This window comes from Corythoichthys intestinalis, chromosome 19, assembly GCF_030265065.1.
Source record: "Corythoichthys intestinalis isolate RoL2023-P3 chromosome 19, ASM3026506v1, whole genome shotgun sequence".
NCBI lineage: Eukaryota > Metazoa > Chordata > Actinopteri > Syngnathiformes > Syngnathidae > Corythoichthys > Corythoichthys intestinalis.
Window position 1 is genome coordinate 39,857,013 of NC_080413.1, and position 23,498 is coordinate 39,880,510.

Genomic DNA, 23,498 nt, shown 5'->3' on the forward strand with positions numbered 1-23,498 from the left:
CATATTGGTGGGAAAGTACGAACGTCTTTGTGGGCAGTATTGGAAAGCTACTTCTCTTTAATTTTAAGTTTGAAACATGCCACAACCTTGTCTTGGGGATACTGTCACAATGGTTAGAGCTTAATTGTAAAAGGGCATGACTTTTCATAATGCGTGACATGGATTTATTTGCAAGTCCTAAGCGCATAACTGGATTCAACTCCACCAGATAATAATTTTCAATAATACAAAATGGCCATACAAAAGTAGCCTTGTTCCTATCGACTACAAATGAAAAGCTCTAAAGGAAGTCGTTCACTTTACCTGTCCGATGAAGAGTTGACGCGCCTTTTAAAATGATTGAATCCAGTAACTGCAGCGATGTCAAGATGGAAAAGAGATTTCATGGACTGAGTAAGAAGAGTGCAAAGGAATGTAGGGGCGAGGAGGGAACATACTAGTAAGTGTGTATGTGCGTTTGGGGGGGAAAAAAAGGGGCGGGGGAGGGGGATTTTAAAGGAGACCTTCTGTTCCACAGCGCTCCCCGACCCCACGGATACAGCCGCTCCGAATGGTTCAAAATGTCTGACGTGGTGGCGGTTTTAGTTCACGATCCAGAGCAGATATCTTTTTTGACATTTTTAATATATGCTCGTCCCTAGTTTATGTTTGGATATGATCAACATCTCACATTTAGCTTATTAGTTGTTATTGCCTCATAAACTTAACTACCCTCTTCAAAAATGTGCGTCTTGGCATTGACGCATATCCTGCTTTGACATTTGCAAATCGACCCACTTCTCAGTTAAGTCGTCACTTCGGCCATCAGGGGGCCTCCAAGAACGCAAAGAAATTCATTCATTCATTTTCCGTGTCGCTTATCCTCACGGAGGTCACGGGGTGCTGGAGCCTATCCCAGCAGGGGCGTCACTAGGTTTTAAGAACAGGGGGGCTTAACCCCCAGTAGTTACACAGATGTAAGCGAACGTAGCGTACAAGCACAAAACTTCACAAACAGCTAACAAAGACTAATAATTTATATACACTGCTGGCCAAAAGTATTGGCACCCCTGCAATGGCGTACCGCACGCAGGCCATTTTTAGACCGTGACGTCGCATCGTTAAGCGGAAATAAAGCCGAAGTGGGACATTATAGACCCGCCCTCGCATAGACACAACGTAATTTGTGCTACTTTTCTCCGGTAATCTTTCAAAAACGAACATGCCGATCACGCGTTGCTTTTTTGGAACTTGTAGAAACGACTCTAGACATTACAACACATGAAGGATGTTCTCTTCATACGTTTCCGGAAACCAAAAGGAGGAAAAAATGTGAAGACCGAATCAACTTGCGCTGACTTTAACACCAGCTCGGTGAATCCATTCACATTTCATATGCAGTAAACATTATGTTGGGTTGGCATGGTCTTTCAGAGGACAAAGAAGTAAGCCATTTTTATGTTTTTAACTTATTTTTTTAGCGCAATGTTGTGCCGTACTGCTTCTGTCTGACAATGAATGACCTGAAAAGAATTAAAATGGTATCTGACTGCCACTGTTACCGTTTCTGTTATATATATATACAAAAACAACTTTAGTAAGGGGGAAGTGTAAATAAATTATAGAATTAAGATGTGTTATCAATGAAAAAAATAAAAGTGTTGGTTGGCTGTCACTGAGTAGCATTTGCGATCGCTACACAAAGCTAACTAAATAACCCCCAAGAACAGTAAGAGACATAGGACAACCAGAGGATGTATAAGAAACACAGGGCTTATGGTAAAAGATAGCTTGTTGAAACAGGAGAATGTCATTGTCAGTCGCGTGTTTTTCAGCCTTCGACACTCAAGCCATCTCTTTAACTGAACATTTTTATGTTCTTCCACATCTTAGCCAGTGAATTTGGCACCAGGCACATCATTTTCGGAGAGAATTGGTAGGTTTAGCTCTGTAAACATCTCCTTCGTACACGATTTCCATTCATTTTCTATTAGGGACAAACGGTGGCTTGTCCCTACTTAGCAACAGTAACTAATGTCATGAATATTAATGAGCGGAAGTGACGTGTTGCTTGCGGTATGCCATTCTGTCAGATACTGCTGAATTTCTCACAGAAAATAATTGCAATTGCAAATGCTTTGGTAGTAATATCTTCATTTATTTTGTTTGCAATAAACAAAAAACACAAAAGACAATGGGGGGAAAAATGAAATGATCATTTTACACAAAACTCCCAAAATGTGCCGGTCAAAAGTATTGGCACCCTCAGCCCAGGGGCGGACTGGTAATCTGTGGGTTCTGGAGGATCACAGAACGGCCGGTGCCCTGGACGGCCGGCGGCCGCCATTCATTATACATCACTGTTTTTATCCCCCCATCCTCTGATTAACTACAGTTTGCATCCAATCCGAAAGGGGGCAGCAATGTGCCTGGCACTGCCAATCTGATAGAAGAACGAAGAAAGCACAGACAGAGTAGCCTTCATTGGTTCCTTGTGGAAGCAAAATAGCGACGAGCGTCAAAATGGATGGTGGTGGCAAAAAAAGAAAAGAGAAGGGTGGCGCTGAGAAGGTTAGGGAGAAAAACTTAAAGAAACTGGAGAGCGAAGCATTAAAATGTCACAAGTTGACAAATATTTTCGCAAGCTGCAACGGCCACGTCGGGTAACAAGTCAACAGCCCAGCCCCCGGCGATGGTGAGTGTGGGAGCGGCAGCCGCTCTGACGCTGATGTGCAACCGGTGCAGGGAGAGAGAAAAGAAGAAGGAGGTGGGTAATGATATGGAAGTTCCCCAGACAAACGCAGGGAAAGTAAGTAGGGATGAAGAGGGTTACTCGCTCGGTATACTGGCAGTTGTTATCCACCAGGTAGCTACATTTAAAATTAAATAAATGACAATTAAAGGATTAGTGCCAGCTAGCCCATGTACCCGTTTGCAATTGTGTCAAGTTACAGTATGCTAGTCCTACTATCACTCTCCCAAGAAAAATATTTTAGCTGTAAAACAACGTATGCACACGCAGTAGCAATATTAATTCAGAAGAAATATAACAAAATATTAATAAAATGAATGGTTTTACTTTAAAGTTTAGGTAGTTAAATTGATGTTATATAATTAATCATTTATATATCGTTTTGTTTTCTGGTTAATACTTTCCAATGAAGGTTATGTATACAGGATTTGTATTGAAATGTTTATTGTATTTTCATTGAAATTTATTATTTGTATGGCAAGATTAATTATGGCAGGGGTCTCTAAACCGGTCCTCAAGGGCCGCTGTGGGGCCTGGTTTTTGTTTCAACCGATCGAGTAACGACAGTTTAACCAAAGAAGTTTCTGCTAAAACAAACAGCACCTGACTGCAATCAAAAGATTACACTTGTAAGACACCAGATTGGTGGATAGGTGTTGTCTTGTTTTGTTGGAATGAAATCCTTCGCCCGCTGCGGCCCTATGTGTAATAGTTTGGAGACCACTGAATTATGGCATAAACAATGAAGTCATTTTATAGACAGAGATATATTATAATCAACTGGATACATAAAACTTGCTTTGAAAAATAAATTCTTTCATTTGTTTATTCAGGTTGATCATAGAGCTAGTACAGAAAATGAATCCAACTCCAGTTCAGCCTTGCAGTACTTTGAGCGCCCCAAGTCAGACAGTCACAGTCTAGACACATTTTCTTCATTTTCTCTCAAAGTGCACGAAATTGATGCATTTTACAATAAAATGTAAAAAAAAAAAATTAAAAAAAATTATCCCCGCGAGGGCATGCCCCCGGACCCCCCTAGGGGGTCTGTGTTTCCCTTCGTATAGCAATTCTTGTGGGCTGGGCTGAGTCAAAGTCCAGGGCTGCTTTTTAGTCCCAGTCCGCCCCTGCCTCAGCCTAATACTTGGTAGCACAACCTTTGGACAAAATAACTGCGATCAACTGCTCCCGGTATCCATCACTGAGTTTCTTACAATGCTCTGCTGGAATTTTAGACCATTCTTCTTTGGCCAACTGCTCTAGGTCACTGAGAATTGAAGGGTTCCTTCCCTAAAATGCCATTTTCAGATCTCTCCACATGTGTTCTAGGGGACTCAAGTCTGGACTCATTTCTGGCCACTTTGGAAGTCTCCAGTGCTTTGTCTCAAACCATTTTCTAGTGCTTTTTGAAGTGTGTTTTGGGTCATTGTCCTGCTGGAAGACCTATGACCTCTGAGGGAGACCCAGCTCTCTCACACTGGGCCCCACATTGTGCTGCCAAATTTGTTGGTAGTCATCAGACTTCATAATACGAGGCACACGGTTAAGCAGTCCAGTCCCAGAGGCAGTAAAGCAACCCCAAAACATCAGGGAACCTCCACCATGTTTGACTGTGGGGACCATGTTCTTTTCTTCGAAGGCCTCGTTTTGTTTGTTTGTTTTTTTTTACCTGTAAATTCTATGCTGATGCCTTTTCCCAAAAAGCTCTACTTTTGTCTCATCTGACCAGAGAACATTCTTCCAAAACGTTTTTGGCTTTCTCAGGTAAGTTTTGGCAAACTCCAGCCTGGCTTTTTTATGTCTCTTGGTCAGAAGTGGGGTCTTCCTGGGTAACCTACCATAGGGTCCCTTTTCATTCAGACGCCGACAGATAGTACGGGTTGACACTGTTATACCCTCGGACTGCAGGACCTTCTTGAACTTGTTTGGATGTTAGTCGAGGTTCTTTATCCACCATCTGCACAATCTTTTGTTGAAATCTCTCATCAATTTTTATTTTCTGTACACAACTAGGGAGGTTAGCCATAGTGCCATGGGCTTCACACTTATTGATGACACTGCGCACGGTAGACACAGGAACATTCAGGTCTTTGGAGATGGACTTGTAGCCTTGAGATTGCCCATGCCTCCTCACAATTTTGCTTCTCAAGTTCTCAAACAGTTCTTTGGTCTTCTTTCTTTTCTCCATGTTAAATGTTTACACACAAGGACACAAGACAGAGGTTAAGTCAACTTTGATCCATTTTAACTGGCTGCAAGTGTGATTTAGTTATTGCCACCACCTGTTATGTGCCACAGGTAAGTAACAGGTGCTGTTAATTACACAAATTGGAGAAGCATCACATTATTTTTCAAAGGGGGCCAATACTTTTGTCTGGCCCATTTGTGGAGTTTTGTGTAAAATTATATTTTTATTTTTTTCCCATTATCTTTTGTGTTATATATATATATATATATATATATATATATATATATATATATATATATATATATATATATATATATATATATATATATATATATATATATATATAGTGGGGCAAATAAGTATTTAGTCAACCACTAATTGTGCAAGTTCTCCCACTTGAAAATATTAGAGAGGCCTGCACTTGTCAACATGGGTAAACCTCAACCATGAGAGACAGAATGTGGAAAAAAAAAACCTGAAAGTCACATTGTTTGATATTTAAAGAATTTATTTACAAATCATGGTAGAAAATAATTATTTGGTCAATCCCAAAAGTCCATCTCAATACTTTGTTATGTACCCTTTGTTGGCAATAACGGAGGCCAAACGTTTTCTGTAACTCTTCGCCAGTTTTTCACACACTGTTGCTGGTATTTTGGCCCATTCCTCCATGCAGATCTCTAGAGCAGTGATGTTTTGGGGCTGTTGTTGGGCAACATGGGCTTTCAACTCCCTCCACAGACTTTCTATGGGGTTGAGATCTAGAGACTGGCTAGGCCACTCCAGGACCTTGAAATGCTTCTTACGAAGCCACTCCTTTGTTGCCCTGGCTATGTGTTTGGGATCATTGTCATGCTGAAAGACCCAGCCACGTCTCATCTTCAATGCCCTTGCTGATGGAAGGAGATTTTCACTTAAAATCTCTCGATAGATGGCCCCATTCATTCTTTCATTTACACAGATCAGTCGTCCTGGTCCCTTTGCAGAAAAACAGCCCCAAAGCATGATGTTTCCACCCCCATGATTCACAGTGCGTCTGGTGTTCTTCGAATGCAATTCAGTATTCTTTCTCCTCCAAACACGAGAACCTGTGTTTCTACCAAAAAGTTCTATTTTGGTTTCATCTGACAATAACGCATTCTCCTAGTCCTCTTCTGGATCATCCAAATGCTCTCTAGCAAACCGCAGACGGGCCTGGACGTGTACTGGCTTCAGCAGGGGGACACGTCTGGCAGTGCAGGATTTGAGTCCCTGGCGGTGCATTGTGTTAGTGATAGTAGCCTTTGTTACTGTGGTCCCAGCTGTCTGTAGGTCATTCACTGGTTCCCCCTGTGTGGTTCTGGGATTTTTGCTCATCGTTGTTGTTCTCATTTTGACGCCACGGGGTGAGATCTTGCATGGAGCCCCAGATCGAGGGAGATTATCAGTGGTCTTGTATGTCTTCCATTTTCTAATAATTGCGCCCACAGTTGATTTCTTTACACCAAGCGTTTTACCTATTGCAGATTCAGTCTTCCCAGCCTGGTGCAGGTCTACAATTTTGTCTCTGGTGTCCTTCGACAGCTCTTTGGTCTTGGCCATAGTGGAGTGTGACTGACTGAGTTGTGGACAGGTGTCTTTTATACCGATAATGAGTTTTTTTTTTAAAAAGTGCCATTAATACAGGTAATGAGCAGTGTTGGGAGTAACGCCGTTATAAATAACGCTGTTACGTAACGGTGTTATTTTTTTCAGTAACGGGGTAATCTAATTACTTTTTCCGCCGTTACCGTTACTGACGGTCAAAAGCGGTGCGTTACTTACTCTGAATAAATTGAAGAAACTACCTGCCGTGTCGAGTCGACTCTCTGCTCTGTTGATTTGTCATCCAAGACTTGACAGGTTCGACAATAGCGCACGTACTTCTGACTCCAAGCTGTTTGTCCCTGCTCATTCAATTAGACAATGCTTTCCAAAGTTTGGTAACGTTTCTGTGTTTGCTACACCTGATGCTAGCCTCGTTCCCATCTCCCACTGTCAGCCAGCAATAATTCTTTTTCCATCTTGAGGACGGCAGACGCTTTGAAGGTGACGTGAATTGTCGGGAAACCAGCCTACCTGAATGCAGCCCCTCGAAAGATGCGATGGAAATGATTGTGATTGGCTGAGGGTTAGAGTCATGTGTCGTGCTAAGCCAATCAGAGCCGGCGATTTCACAAGCAAACCGGAACAGCGCGTGCGGCAAACACACACACGCAAAACAGATGCACAGGGTCGGGATGGCAGAGCATTCAGAAGAAAAATTGTCCTTTAAGAGGTGGAGATATAGACACTCTTTCAAGTTTGTCGAAATTAAAGGAAAGAACCTGCATGTAATGTGTAATTTATGTCCCGGGGCAAAGCTTTTGTCGACATCTGTGGTAAGCAATTCAAATCTGCTGAAGCACCTATTAAGTTACATTAACTACCTGTCTGTTCTTCTCTATTCCACTGACTCAAATACTGCTCAGAAAATTTCAAATTCTTTGACATACAACAAGTTCTTTTTAAAGTAACGGAAATAGTTACTTTCCCTGGTAACTAGTTACTTTTTCTGTAGAGTAATTCAGTTACTAACTCAGTTACCTTTTGGAAGAAGTAGTGAGTAATGTAACTAATTACTTTTTTAAAGTAACGTGCCCAACACTGGTAATGAGTGGAGCCTTGTTAGAAGAAGTTGGACCTCTTTGACAGCCTGAAATCTTGCTTGTTTGTAGGTGACCAAAATCCTATTTTCCACTCTAATTTGGAAATAAATTCTTTAAAAATCAAAGAATGTGATTTTCTGTTTTTTTTTTCCCTCATTCTGTCTCTCATGGTTGAGGTTTACCCATGTTGACAATTACAGGCCTCTCTAATCTTTTCAAGTATGAGAACTTGCACAATTGGTGGCTGACTAAATACTTATTTACCCCACTGGAGCCTGGTGCAATCAAAAAACAATCAATATCTTCAGCTACATCATGATTACTGTAATTTAACAGTGACTTTTGTTATAATTGTATGTAGCACTTTTGGAAATTTCTATCATGTCTTTTGATGGCTGCACTTCAGCTCGCAATTCAGTTTGACTTGAAGGTAGTTCATTAGTGTGTCCAATTATAAATCAAAAAGGTCATTTGATAAAATTAACTGTAATCTGCAATCTGAGTCAGGGAACATTTCCTTTGCTAATTCTGAGAAGTGATCAGCAATAGTTGCAGGCAAATTGTGTTCGGCAATAAATTGGCAGAATAAAATCTCCGCTTTCGTTACTTTTCATTCTGCATACTGTTGTTAATCTTAATTTTAAAGAGTAATTAATTACAAATTACTTCTCGCAAAAAGTAATTGAGTTAGTAACTCAGTTACCTGAATGTAAGAGTAATTAGTTACTTGGCAAAGTAACTGGTGTTACCTTTCATGTTTTTTTTTTTCCATTAAAAAAAAAGTAACTGTTCAAGTTGTTAAAATTGCTCCCGTTTTTGCTTTAGTTCCCTTCTACTTTCGACATGTGAAAGTTTAACAACTGTTTCATCATCTAAAGATAGATTTAAGTCAAGATTTTGCCAATTTAGTATTTTAGATAAAATGTTACTTAGGTTCGCTAGGAAGGTTCACTACAACAGAGCCTTTCTGAGAAGTCTACTGCTTTAAGATGGCAGTTGCTCACTAACGCCGCCGAGTCTGTCATTTCGCATCTAGCTCTATATGCATGTGATATCTAGTGTAGCGTCAAGTGGACGTAAATTGTAGGCCGTCAGGCACAGTCAGGAAATATTGGCGCCACCTAGCCTAGCATCGCGTTTGCAACAGCGTCACAACATTCTTCCCTTTCCACTCCCGCTCTTCTCTCCGTGTCTCGGACTTTGTCACGTCATTCAACCAACATAATAACGCACAACTTTTCGGTGCATTGTCTTGTTGCAGAAACGGTGACAAAATCCGAACGGAGAAAAAAAAACGGAATGCACAAAAAATGTACAGATTTGCAACGTACTTTTTACACATTTATAAATCAGTGCACACTTGTACAAATTATGCAGAAACCATGCAACTTGACAGGTATACATGTGGCGCCATTGGCGTAAAAGCTTGTTTGTTGTGCGCAGATAGTTTGTGCCTTTTTAGTGTTTTCTTTTCTCGTTTATGTTCCTGTGTTTTATGTCATTTCTCTGTTGGCTTGTGTGCTATGGACACCCTGTGTGACTCTAAATAAAGATCATAGATAAATCTAGTCAAATAATTTTCTCCATTTTGTAACAGATTAATGCCACAGATTATCCCAATTATTTTTAGTAAATATAACTATTCTTAATAAAGCCATCCAACTAATAATTGGTCATAATTCAACTAAATCAAGAAAAATTTGCTTTCAAATGTTTTGAACAATATTCTCGAATTAAGAACATTTTCCAAAAACACGTTTTAGAATATTCAAATTAATTGCTTAAAAAAACAGTCTTAAGAGAAATGGCTAAAAATAAGCTCATTTCAAGGAATCTGATTAAAATTTACTTGAAGCACTGGTAAATAATTTCACTTATTTGTAGTCGATTTACATTAGTTTTCAGGTGTGTTTTGGCAGTGTATCCCTTTTGGTCAATAAGCACAAAGCACATTTTTTCAAATTTTATTTTTTTAACATTCAATCTTTTTCTCTTTAATTGAAACAGCAACAACATTCTTTTAATAACACTTTGTTTTCCACAAAACTTCCATAGGCAGCACACCTTACAACTCATTTCGAAACACAAAAACAAATTCAGTGATGGCACGTTAACATTTGTGAAGACAAAAACACTTGCGAAGAGCCTGGATTTTGTGTGAAAGGGAACACATCATTGAGATATCAATGTAATTTCACTTTTCACTGACTAACAAAATAAAATTATTTCACTCCAGTTTAATCCATGACATTTTGTACAATTACTGAATGCAAATAGACACACATACAGTGGTACATCAAAATACAAGTGATCCAATCATCAGTTTTTTTAAGCGATAAGGCAAACTATATACTGTATATAGTGTCTCATGTTGCGAACATTGTATGTGTTTACGAAAAGTGTAGCTGTAGAATCATGCCAAAACCAAAGAACAGAAAAAAGTGTGGTTTGCAAATGAAACATTCAAATATGAAAAAAGTGTGGTTTTGCTAATGAAAACCATCATTCAAAAATTTTTGTTGTGTAAATTGAAAACGTACCCATCAAACAAATAAAAGTCGCTACAAGCACATTCTTACGGATCTGATTGCATTTGCGTACAGATTAATTTGCATTTGCTTACAGATCGGATGCATTTGCTTGTAATTCAGCGACAGGGAAAATGACTGCCGTAAGTCACGTAACTGTGCCCATCAATTCCTTTCTATAACAGCAGATGGCAATGTTCACCATTCAAAGGCCTGGATCGCCACAAAACTGGAAGTGCCTCCAGGTTTTTCTCTGCGACAAGCAAGATGGTGGCGTAGTTGAGGTAATGTAAGCACACGTTATGTCTCGCATGCAGCAGACCGCTACACACAACTTGGTTGACGTGATCTCAATAGTTAACAGTGCCATCTGCTGTTATGGAAGTTAACTGATTGCACTGCCACGTGACTTTCGGGGGTCATTTTTCGTGTCGCTAAGTTATACGAGAATGCAGCTCGATTTACAAGCAAATGCACATTGATCTATAAGCAAATGCAATCAGTTCCTTAAAAGTGCACTCTTAGCCACCACACTTTTCTTCTTGGCATAATTTTATTGCCAAATAAAAGCCCAAAAACAAGAACAAGACAATCAATTATGTTTGCTATTTCCCTTAAGTATCACAAACAAGATAAAGTTTGCGCCGTTTATCCAAATATTTATTTCTTTTCATGTCATGCTCTCAACACACTCGAAGGTTTCAGGTGTTTCCCAAAACAGCCAAAGCAAACGTCACAAAAATCAAGCAGCAGCTGCGCCAACAGTGAACATTTCCTCAAAGAATTGTGCATGGTTTCCTTGTCTTTCACAGTTGAAAAGCAACAATTCCACGTGTAATTAACCGAAACAACATTACTTAGCCTTCCTAAAGTCCGCCGGCTGAATGACAACAGTCGATGCAAGATGTCACTACCAAAACATCCATTTATGTTGCGAAAGTTATGAACCTTTCAGCGTTTGTTTGAACCTCATCAGTGAAGCAACAAATACAGACAATTTAATAATGCTCACAACGGGCACGTATTCTTTACGCTCTGTGAAAGTAAACATTCTGCAGCAGGGCCGAGGAGAAAAAGTGGCATTTGCCATGTGGAAAAATGGATTTTGCCATGTGTTTTTTTTTTTTTTTGCCATGAAGCGAAATGGATTTTGCCATGTGATATTTTTTTGCTATGCAGCAAAATGGATTTGCCATGTGGCATTTTTTTGCCATGTGGCAAAATGATTTTTCGTCTTTTAGCAAAATGGATTTTGCAATGTGACATTCTTTTTTTCCATGTGGAAAAATGGATTTTGCCAGGGGGCATTTATTTTGCCATGGATAATTTTTTTGCTATGTGGCAGAATGGATTTTGCCATGTGGCATTTTTTTTTGCCATGTGACATTCTTTTTTGCCATGTTGAAAAATGGATTTTGCCTGGGGGCATTTTTCCTGCCATGTAGAATTTTTTTGCCATGCGGCAAAATGGATTTTGCCATGTGGCATTTTTTTGCCATGTGGAAAAATGTTTTTTTTTGCCATGTGGCAAAATAGATTTTGCAATGTGGCATTCTTTTTTGCCATGTGGAAAAATGGATTTTGCCAGGGGGCATTTTTTTGCAATGTAAATTTTTTTTGCAATGTGGTAAAATGGATTTTGCCATGTGCCATTTTTTCTGCCATGTGACAAAATGGATTTTACCATGTGGCATTTTTTTGCCATGTAGAAATTTTTTTTTTTTTGCTATGTAGCAAAATGGCATTTTTTTGCCATTCAGATTTTTTTATTGCAATGTGGCAAAATGGATTTTGCCATGTGGCATTTTTTTGCCATGTGACAAAATGGATTTTACCATGTGGCATTTTTTGCCATGTGACAAAATGGATTTTACCATGTGGCATTTTTTGCCATGTGACAAAATTGATTTTTTTTTTGTTTTTTTTTTTGCCATGTGGCATTTTTTTGCCATGTAGATTTGTTTTGCTATGTGGCAAAATGGATTTTGCCATATGGCATTTGTTTGCCATGTTGCAAAATGGATTTTGCAATGTCACATTTTTATGCCACATGGCCAAAAAATGCCTCATGTGGAAATACATTTTTTTTGCCACTTGGCCAAAAAATGCCTCACGTCAAAATACTTTTTTTTGCCACATGGCCAAAAAATGCCTCATGTCAAAATAATTTTTTTTTGCCACATGGCCAAAAAAAGGCCACGTCAAAATGTATTTGCCATATGTCAAATATCACTTTAGGTTCTCGCTGCCTCTCACATTCTGTAGCTTACTAAGCTTAGTGTTCTTTATGTAATTTTACTGACCCCTGGTGGTTATGGTGTACACACTAGAAAAAGCAGCAAAACAATGTCTACAAAACAAAACCAAAAATTAAAATAATATCCTGGTCTTTAAATTCTATGATTACTGCATGTTTTACACAGTACAATACTGCAATGTACTATAGATATTTTTTGTTTGTATGTTTTGTTGTATTTTGTTTTTTTTAGGGGGAAATACGGTTTGAAATACGAGTGATTCGAGTGGCCACAGAACAAATTAAACTCATGAGTCAGGGTACGACTGTACTCAGACACACACCCACATCAACACTATATTGTTTGTACTTTATACCTAACTACAAAACAATGTCCTAATGATAGACAAATAGTATATCATACATTACATTCAACATTTACTTCCTGAATATTCAGTTATTGTATTTTTTTGTTCCACAAATGACTTTGGCTAAAATGGGAAACTACAGGTGCAAATGGAGGCACAGAATAGTTATGAGGCAGAGGGATAAAGAAAGGATGAGTCTTTGTTTTACTTTCTTTTCAGGTCAGACTTTTGCATCTCTTTAGCAAAGAATCCGGGGGCCTCGGAAAGTAACCGATTGTACATGGCTGATCCGGCGAAAATCTCGGGAACTTGTAATCCAGAGGAAGATCTATAAACAAAGAAGAGTTTGAAAAAAGTGAGTTATTCAGTACATACCTGTATGCAAATCACCTACAGTTTTTCGGAACCACAGCTGTCTAAAACCAAGAGAAGATAAAAATACATTTACAAGAAGGCTGGCAGTGAACTGGATTGTCTCAGGAATTATTTGTTCAAGCATTCAAGGTATAATTTTATTGTTTACGTACCATGCATGCATTTTGAAATGTGAAAAAAAATCAATGTTAGAAATTAACCGCTACTACATTGGCATCATAATTCGCAATCTTTACGTAAAATATATATATATTTTTTGCTTTTAACCAAAAATCGAGACTATTTTACGTTAATATGGGGATGGCGTGGCTCAGTGGCGTCGATTCTCCACCCTGATGAACTCGCCTAAGTATCCTTGAGCAAGATACTGAACCACGCATTGCTCCTGGTGCTGTGTCACCAGTAGGTAGATGGCAATGTAGTGTAAAGCGCTTTGAGTACCTTGAGAGGTAGAAAAGCGCTATACAAGTATAAGTATAACACCATTTACCATTTAATATCTATAAAGAATTCAGGGATTTAAGCATTTATTCACAAGAATTTTCAACGTTCTTTGTGGTGACAAGGCGGCGCCACAGTGGCTTAAAGACTGGCAGCACATTTGACATTCATTCATTCATTTTCCATGCCGCTTATTCCTCACGAGGGTCGCGCACATTTGACATATTTATGTAAAATAAATGCTAATTGCCTGGTTTTTTTTTGTGTGTTTTTTTGCTTTTAACCAAGAATCGAAACTGTTTTACATCCATATCTATAAAGAATTCTGGGACTCAAGCACTTATTCACAAGATTTTTTAATGTAAAAAGCTCTTGTGAATCCACTCAGTCAGCTATGACGGAGATAGGCCCCTTATTAATCGGCACCGTGCCCAGTTTCCCATCAATGTATTAACATCCAAAAGACTAAAACAAAAATAAAAGGGGCTGCAAAAAAAATTTCTGACTTAAAGTTAACGATGATTGACAGATTTGTTGCTTTGATCTAGCAAGAGAAGGCTCCGTAGCTCTACGATCAAAGGCACAAGTGTGTTCATGATCGTTGTAGAGAAGCTGTTCTCGACAGCGTGAGCGTCAAAGCTAAAGTGAACTCAATGAAGCATTTAATAAAGACAATCATTTTTCTATGTTACTCTTGTTTAAAAATAGTTCACATTATAAAGGTGGCACAGTGGGACAGTGGTTAGCATGTCCACCTCACAGTTTTGGGATCGTGGGTTCAATTTCCAGCCTTCCTGTTTGGAATTTTTGCATATTCTTCCTGTGCCTGTGTGGATTTTCTCCAGGTTCCAGCCACCACATGGTATGCTGAATTAACACTCAAAATTGTCTGTAGGTGTGAGTGTGTGCGTGAATAGTTGCTTGTCTATATGTGTCCTGCACTGGCTGGCAACCTGTTCAGCATGTACCCTGCCATCTGGCTGGAGTTAGCTGTGATAAGCTCCAGCACCACCGCGATCCTCGTGAGGATAAGTGGATCAGATGACGAATGAAAGAAAATGAGGCAAACTTTTTTTTTTTGGTACCTGATTGGGAATCAGGTGACGGACTCGTACATTGTTGTACATTGTTGAATGATTTCCTGAACAATGTATCAATATGTTGTATCGCCATATTGTGAGATCATCGTTATCGTTAGCCTTGTATCACAAATGGTATCGTGAGGTACCCAGATGTTCCCACCCCCACTGGCAACCAGTTCAGGGTGTACCCAGCTTACTGCCCATAGTTAGCATGGATAGGCTGCAACTAGGCATGTGCCGCTATGAGATTTTGACGGTATGATATACGTGAGCAAAAATACCGCGGTTTCACGGTATGATGGTATCGCAATTATAGCTCCAAAATGTGTTGTTTTAAGATGTATAGGTTAAAAACTTTTTTTCCATTGAACAGGATTTGTTTTATTTTTCAGAACATATTTGCAAATTGGAACATGAATATAATGTTAAATAAAATAAATAAATAAATAAACAAAAAATAACAAATATTTTAAAGAAAATTAAAATAAATATAACTTATAGACTATACCCAAAGCCACAGCTCAAGTTGCTCAAGATTAGAGCAAGAACAAAATAATTGCTATAAAAAAGTAAAACACTTCTACGTAAATAAAATATTAAAATATATATACTGCATTACTTTTTTTTTTTTTTTCGGCCACTGTGTCAACTCTAGTCTGCGTGACTGGCCCTGGGTTGGCGCCCACGTGGTGTCTCAGCTCATCTGCGTGGCTGTCGCGCGCCTGGTGGGGCTCGCATGCGGCTGGATGTGATGGGGCGCGCTCGGGTGGGGTGTCCCGGTGCTGGGATTGGCGATGGGGCGGCGTAGGGTCGGTCGCCAATGGACTTACACTCAAAAGGGATTCACACGATTACTGGTTTCTAGATCACAGAGCTGATTTTTGTACACTCTACCCCTTTCAATCACTTAGCTTATAGACTCCCCCACCCCCGTCCCCCTCTTTCCCTGGTCAACAGGCCCCCCACATGGTGTCAACTGGAAATACATCTAGCTGACGATAGCACCAACATGTTCGTAGTTAGTGTAGCCGTTCAGTGTATTTCTTGTTGTAGTTTGTGTTACTTTTCTTTCTTCTCGTGTTTCTTTTCTTCTGTTCCCCCATAACCCCTTCTTGTTCGCTGCTTTGTCATAATAAACGAGGTATGTTGAATGATCACAATGGGAGTATGTCAGACTCTCAATGTGAAACATTAAAACTGTTCAGACTTCCATTCTCTGTGTCAAGCAGCTGAATAGGACAGGTTTAAAAAAAAAAACAGAAAAACTCTAGTCTACATGTCATGTCTTTGTGTTAAAAAGACAAAGAATTCATAAGTTAATAAGTTAGTTAAAAATGTATAACTTAGGTAAAATGTAAATATTGTTGTGTAAAGTTTTAATCTTAAAAAAAAAAAAAAAAAAAAAACATTGGGAGTGAGACCTCTCCTCGTCCAGCGAACGTAGATTTGTGGGGCAAGATCATCTGTCGCAATTAGCGTTCGTTGACGCTATCCCCCCCCCCCCCCCCCTTCATTCAAGCTTCTTTCTCACTCAGCGGCTGTGAGACTTAAAACCTCGACGAAGTTGCTCTCCCAGCTAAGCCTAGGCTAACATTCGTCTTTGTAAGTTTTTGGTTAGTTTGTATATTGACTTTGAAAGGAGAATGTGGGTTTTGTTTTTGGCGAACTTTTTCATGGTGCTAACCTGTTGAAGCAACTCACACGTGGAAAAATATAACTGTACAATGTTTTAAATGTATTCATTTTGTTTATTTCACTCACCACGATTTGAGAGCTCAATAAATTGAAGAAAAGTACGCCTTGTGTTTGGAGTGGGTTTTTTTGGGTTCGCTGGCTGTTAAGCAGAATAGCATCACTGACACACACAGCAACAAACAGGGGAAGGGGTGAGTGCTGCCGCGCCAAGCCACTTCTGGCTGCATTTTTGGCACATGAAAAATGGCGAATAAGGTACTATGGTATGGCTGAAAATTTTAGTGGCTTTGAAACCGCGACGTTTTCATACCACGGTAAACCATGAACCGGCACATGCCAAGCTGCAACACCCCTGTGACCCTCGTGAGCATGAGTGGCTTAGAAGATGAATGAATGGAACTCATTGATATTTGGAATTACAGTCTGTGAAAAAGAAACACGTCATAGTCAAATCAATTAAGTTTAGAAATTTAACTTATGTTTGGTAAATAGTTGGTTTTCATCTTTTTTTTTTTAGTTGAAGTGACACATACTTGCTATGTGCTCAACACTCGGGATGGCCATTGTGCTGTATTTGTGAATACAGTGGCAGCACCAGGTCAGTTTCTGGCTTTCCTCGTCCTCTCCACCGCTTCTGTGTACATCAACAAAGTAGGAACCCCACTGGTTGGATATAGTGGATGGTGACTTCATGGTTTCCTGTGGAGAAAGTTGACGGTTTATCTTTTTTATACAACCAACTAACTAAGGAATAGAAGCATGTTATACATAAATTAGGTCATTTATCTGAAAATATTAACATCTGCCACTGATAACATTCATTAAAAAATCAGCTTCTACTGCATCAGTGATTCCACACATATGGTTGCGGAGAAATCCCTGCAATGGAATCATTCTGCTTTGGAGGCAAGAATCAAAAGTTTGCGAGGTATAGCAGGGATGGCGCAGAAACATGAGGTTAAGGTTTGAAGTTGGAGGAAGGGTAATGCGAACACAGTTTGTCCTTACCTCAAACTTCCCTTTTTTTTCCTGTGGCTCCACTTGGGCTTCATTTGACTTTGCTGCATCACTCTTGGGTACACCCTCTCCTTCCATTTCTTCCACAATCATCACTGTTTCCCACTTTCCAAAGCTGCTGGCAGGGAACATGTCTGACCTCATGCTATCTCCAAAATACACAACCTAGAGGATTAGTGAAAGGTCATGTGAGAGAAAAAGTTTCCTGTCAAATGCTTCATAGAAAGTGAATTGGGCGAAATTCATTGCTGTTTTTGTCAATGATTACGATATCAAAAATATTTCGTGAACAAATAATTTTTCATGACTATGACGAGCAAAAAATGTGCCTTGGGAGACTAAAACATAACGAGATGGGTGCCAGTTGAGATGAATATTCGCCATAGTTTGTCATAAGTTCACAATGTGTGACATTTTCTTATCATGTGTAGTTAGTAGAGGTAGGAATCTTTGGGCACCTAACGATTCGATTACGATTACGATTCAGAGGCTACGATTCGATTATAAATCGATTACTGATGACAACCCCCCGCTATTAGCTGCTTATGTTTTGTACATTAGTTACAAAAACTGTAAAAAAATAAATAAATAAAATAAATTTTAAAAAAGCCTCGCAGGCTTAAATAAACGACTATTTCAGTATCAAGTTAATGGTTAAAAACAATAAATAATATACTCAAATCCCCATTCTGTATCAGCAGCTTTAAACTACAATCAATTAATTTAATGTTGTCAATCAACCGTTAAAGTTGTTAAAATTGCTCCTGTTATTCCATAATTTCCCTTTTTGTCTACTTTGGACATGTGAAAGTTTTAAAACTATTTTAAAGATAGATTCAAGTCAATATTTTACCGATTTAGGAGTATTTTAGATAAAAAGTTAATTAGGTTAGCTACAACAGCCTTGCAGGGAAGTCTACTGCTTTAAGATGGCGGCCGTTTACCAACGCCCGTATCTAGCTTTCTCTACATGTGCTGCTATCGCCAGCGAGTCTATTCCGCATCTAGTCCTATATAAATATGATATCTACCTTAACATTATGTATTGTGGACGTACTTTGTCGCAGATTTCGGCAGCAGTCAGGTATGTTGTTGTTTTTTTTATCTCGCAGCATGAGTTGAGCTAGAGCCGTGAGCTGAGCATTGGCATTACCCGAGGGGCCGGGTAATGACAAGCATGATGTTTAGCTACTCTCGCTCCGTTCCTCATTGCGTCCTGAAGACCGCGCGGCGCGCTGAGTGTGTTTTACTTCCGCTTTACTTGACATATTTCAATAATCGGAATTTGGATGTTTGTGAATCGTTCTCGAATCTTCCACGGCCGAATCGCGAATAATCTAAGAATCGGAAATTTCGCAATTTTTGTAGCAGTGTTTGGTCGAGTCACTCATGTCATGTGCTGCCCCCCCCCACACACACACACACCAGGCTCCTTTTGTGAAACACGTGTCAGGTGCTGCTTGGTAAGTTTTTTTTTTTTTTTTTAATCTTGGCTAGATATGCCATGTTGCTTTAGTCTTTAAAGGTCAGTGCTGAGTGATCATCACACAATAAATGTAACTTGTAGCATTAGCATAGTGTTCGCATTAGCATTTAGCGTGGTTAGTGTCCATTGGAAAAATTTTTACATACAGTTCGCAGCGTCCGGGTGAGGTTAATTAATTGAAAATAATGTACTGTTTTCCTGCTGAGTGTGTATTATCAGCACGAAAATGTGATGTCCTTGTACCCTCTACAATTACTTGCTCGTCTGCCAATGTTCATTCGAAATTGTTAGAAACCTTTTATGTATTCATGGACTAAAACTGTTTACGGACAAAAACATTTTGGGTAATTGTCGACTAAAAGTAGACGAAGACGAACACAGTCATATTTTAGTCATTTCCAAATAAGACTAATCAGTGTTTTCGTCCAAAAGACCAAGACGAAAATTAAAAGGGCTGCCAAAAACAATACTGGTGTAATTGGAGGCACACTTAGGCTATACAAAAGAGGATGTGAAAGAAGGACATCTGAAAGATGGCAAGCAAGTTCCAACAAGCTATTATCAGAATACACATTCCATGAACTGAGTTGTAGGACTACAAAATCCAAATCCATTAGTTCATCAATTTTCTCCTGCTTATCCGAGGTCACATCACTGGGGCAGCAGATTCAGCAGGAAGTCACAGACTTTCCTCTCCTCAACTATTTTGTCCAGCTCTTCTAAGAGGATCCCAAGGCACAGTCTCCCAAGCATGTCCTGGATCGCCCCTGAGGCCTCATCACAGTGGGACGTACCTGGAACACCTCACCATCCATAGGTATGGGTAAAATCATAGCTCGACAAGTAGATAGAGACTTTACCTTCCAGTTCAGCTCCTTTACCACGACAAAGCGATGCAGAGTATACATCACTGACGACCGCGCACCAGTCTGCCTGTCGATCTCCCGCTCTATACTTCCCTTACTTGTGAACAAGAATCTTCCTGTTGGGAAGGGCCTCATCCTTGTTCTGGAGAGGCCTCTTCTATCTTTTTCCCGATCGAGCATTATGATCTCATATTTGGAGGTTCTGATTCTCAATCTACTGCGAAACGCTCCAGATTTGAAAATTGCGCACTGATGAAGTCAACACAACAACATCATTTGCAAAAAAGCAGGGACGCAAAACTCACGCCACTAAATGCACCCTCATTGCCTCGCCTGCGGTTAGATATCCTGACCTGATAAAAGCTATGTACAAAATCTGTGACAAAGAGCAGCCTTGGCGGAGTCCAACCCTAACTGGGAACGAATCCAATTTATTGACAGCTATGCAGACAAAACCTCTGGACCGAACCACCTATATCAGGGCTTCTGGTGCCATACTGCCCGAGGGACACTGTTGAGTGCCTTGTTCAGGTCCACAAAACACATATAGACTGGTTAGGCGAACTCCCATAACCCCTCCAAGAACCCTGCCAATGGATATATACTGTACACACACACACACACACACACATATATATACATATATACAGGACTGTCTCAGATAATTAGAATATTGTGATAAAGTTCTTTACTTTCTGTAATGCAATTAAAAAAACAAAAATGTCATACATTCTGGATTCATTACACATCAACTGAACTATTTCAAGCCTTTTATTATTTTAATATTGCTGAATTTGGCTTACAACTTAAGAAAACTCAAAAATCCTATCTCAAAATATTAGAATATCATGAAAAAGTATACAAGTAGGCTATTCAACTAATCACCTGAATCATCTAATTAACTCGAAACACCTGCGAGGGTTTCCTGAGCCTTAAAAACACTCAGCTTGGTTCAGTAAACTAAATCACAAGTATGGGGAAGACTGCTGATCTGACTGCTGTCCAGAGGACCATCATTGATACCCTCCATCAGGAGGGTAAGACACAAAAAGAAATTTCTCAAAGAGCAGGCTGTTCACAGAGTGCAGTTTCAAAGCATATCCACAAAAAGTCTGTTGGAAGGGAAAAATGTGGCCGGAAACGCTGCACAACCAAGAGAGATGACCGCAGCCTTAACAAAACTGTGAAGAAGAGCCGCTTCCAGAATTTGGGGGAGCTTCAAAGACAGTGGGCTGAAGCTGGAGTCCAGGTATCAAAAGCCACAGTTCACAGACGTGTCCGGGAAATGGGCTACAATAGCCGTATTCGCATGGTCAAGCCACTTCTGAACTCAAGACAACGGAAGAAGCGTCTGACTTGGGCTATGGAGAAGAAGCACTGGACAGTTGCAGAGTGGTCCAAAGTCCTCTTTTCAGACGAAAGCAAGTTTTGCATTTCATTTGGAAGTCAAGGCGCCAGAGTCTGGAGAAAGGCTGGAGAGGAGCAAAATCCAAGTTGCTTGAAATCCAGTGTGAAGTTCCCACAGTCAGCAATGGTTTGGGGAGCCATGTCAGCTGCTGGTGTTGGTCCACTGTGTTTCATCAAGTCCAGAGTAAATGCAACTGTGTACCAAGAGATTTTAGAGCACTACATGCTTCCATCTGCTGAAAAGCTCTATGGAGATGAGGATTTCATTTTCCAGCATGATCTGGCACCTGCCCACAGTGCCAAAACCACCAGTAACTGGTGCACTGACCATGGCATCACTGTCCTTGATTGGCCTGCTAATTCCCCTGACCTGAACCCCATCGAGAATTTGTGGGGTATAGTTAAGAAGAAGATGAAAGACACCAGACCTACAAATGCAAATGAGCTGAAGGCCGCTATCGAAGCATCCTGGGCATCAATAACACCTCAGCAATGCCACAGGCTGATTGCCTCCATGCCACGCCGGATTGATGCAGTAATCCGTGCAAAAGGATTCCCAACCAAGTACTGAGTGCATCAATGGACATTTTCAAATGTTTGATTTAGTTTTGCTGTTATAAAATTATTTTTTTACTTGGTCTGAGGAAGTATTCTAATTTTTTGATCTAGGATTTTTGAGGTTTCTTAAGCTGTAAGCCAAAATCAGCAATATTCAAATAATATATATATATATATATATATACAGATCTGATCCACTGTTCTGCGAACAGGAAGAAAACAACACTGCTCATCCTGAATCCAAGATTCAATTTTCCGAAGGACCCTCCTCTCCAGTACCACCGAATTGACCTTCCCAGGGAGGGTCGGGAGCGTCATCCTCCTGTAGATGGTCCCCAATTTTAAAATGGGAGAACACCCCAGTCTGCCAGTTTAAAGGCACTATACGCAATGTCCACGTGATGTTGCAGAGGAATCTCAACCAGGACAACCCAAAAACATTCAGAACCTTTGGAAACTTCGGATGGATCTCATCCACCCTAGGGGCCTTGGCACGAAGAAGCGTTTTAAACACCTCAGCGACTTAAACCCTAGAGGTTTTTATGGGAATTAACAGTCCTCTGTTTTGTATTGTTTCAAGTGAATGGTGTCATTACAAATTGCTAAAAATTACAGTTAATTTTGTTCCTCAACATTTTCAAATATAATTTTCAGGAATGTGGGGATATATACCCTCTTATGAAAACTGCTTTCTTAAAACAAGTCTGCGTGAATGATAAATCGCCTTGATAATCGCTAATTCCAGCTTTTTAACTGAAAACTGATTGCAAATGTCTCGTAAAAACTTTTCCCTCAATATTTTCAAGCAAAATTTTTAAAACAGAGGGAATACTTTATCCTTATATGAAAACTAATTTTTTTTTAAAATAGCTGTACTGATGACAGTTTTCACATGAAAACTGTTTACAAATAGTTGAAAATGACATTTGGGTAGTAACATTTACTCAATTACGTTTAGCGTTTGTAATTTTCAAGGAGTTGTAAATACCTTGGGCTCTGGTTTTCCAGTCATGGTCTTAAGCAATTCATGGAGGTGCATCCAGTTGCCTTGGGAGTACCAACCAGGTTTGTCCAGTGATGGAAGATCCTCACTCTCTTCTACATCATTCACTGGGGCAGAAACAGAAAAATAATCCAAATATGAACATGAAAGTAAACTTTGTTTACACTGTGCTTTAACAACAGCCGCAGCTATACGGTACAGGAAATGCATTTTCTCCACTAGAGGGCACTCATACTTTTTGGACAAGGGACGTTTCATTTTTGTACATTTTTCTCGCTGGAATTAGACAATTTGTGTTTTTTTTTTTTTGGGGGGGGGGGGGGGCTGTTATGTTTAAGTAATAGGTTACCGCAGCGTTTTTCCAACCTTTTCTGAGTCACGACACGTTTTTACATTTAAAAAGTCTTGGGGCACACCACAAACTAAAAATGTTCCAAAATGACTTTCTAGACAGTATATTTACCGTATTGGCCCGAATATAAGACTGTGTTTTTTTGCATTGAAATAAGACTGTAAAAAGTGGGAGTCCTCTTGTATTCGGGGTCTAGACATTATACCCATTTACGACGCTAGATGGCGCCAGCTATCAATTAAGCGAATGCTAAACTTGAGGAGTAATGTTCTGTCATGACAGATCTCATCTACTCTCAAGTTTAACCAGTTTGCATTATTTTATTGCAATGTTTTTCCTTATTCAGATTTGTTTCAAGACTACAGTTACAGATAGACCTCACTTTGATGGTTAATGCAGTTATTGCAATTTTGTTGTTTTTTCACATTAGATTGGTTTATTTACATTTCAAAAACCAGAAGCTGTTCATTTACGAATGTGATTGAACTTTAGTTTACAT

The 23,498-nt window shown here is 39.6% G+C and overlaps 2 protein-coding genes across 4 annotated transcripts in view; both read right to left on the minus strand.

Annotated features, from left to right (window-relative positions):
- dse (dermatan sulfate epimerase) overlaps positions 1-433 on the minus strand; it is a 40,594-nt gene extending 40,161 nt beyond the window's left edge. For both annotated transcript variants that reach the window (XM_057822107.1, XM_057822106.1), the window contains exon 1: positions 304-433. The gene's annotated coding sequence lies outside the window, so the exon portion shown is untranslated. The remainder of the gene's footprint in view (positions 1-303) is intronic.
- Positions 434-9,515: 9,082 nt separating this feature from the next.
- The window catches only part of nt5dc1 (5'-nucleotidase domain containing 1), a 33,211-nt gene continuing 19,228 nt past the window's right edge, over positions 9,516-23,498 (minus strand). Inside the window, exons 10-13 of one of the 2 annotated variants that reach the window (XM_057823381.1) lie at positions 22,633-22,754; positions 17,319-17,492; positions 16,844-17,009; positions 9,516-13,045 (exon numbers count right to left, since the gene is read on the minus strand). In XM_057823381.1, coding sequence (XP_057679364.1) covers positions 12,933-13,045; positions 16,844-17,009; positions 17,319-17,492; positions 22,633-22,754 — 575 coding nt within the window. In that variant the 3' untranslated portion in view covers positions 9,516-12,932. The remainder of the gene's footprint in view (positions 13,046-16,843; positions 17,010-17,318; positions 17,493-22,632; positions 22,755-23,498) is intronic. The other variant, XM_057823380.1, reaches the window with a different exon arrangement.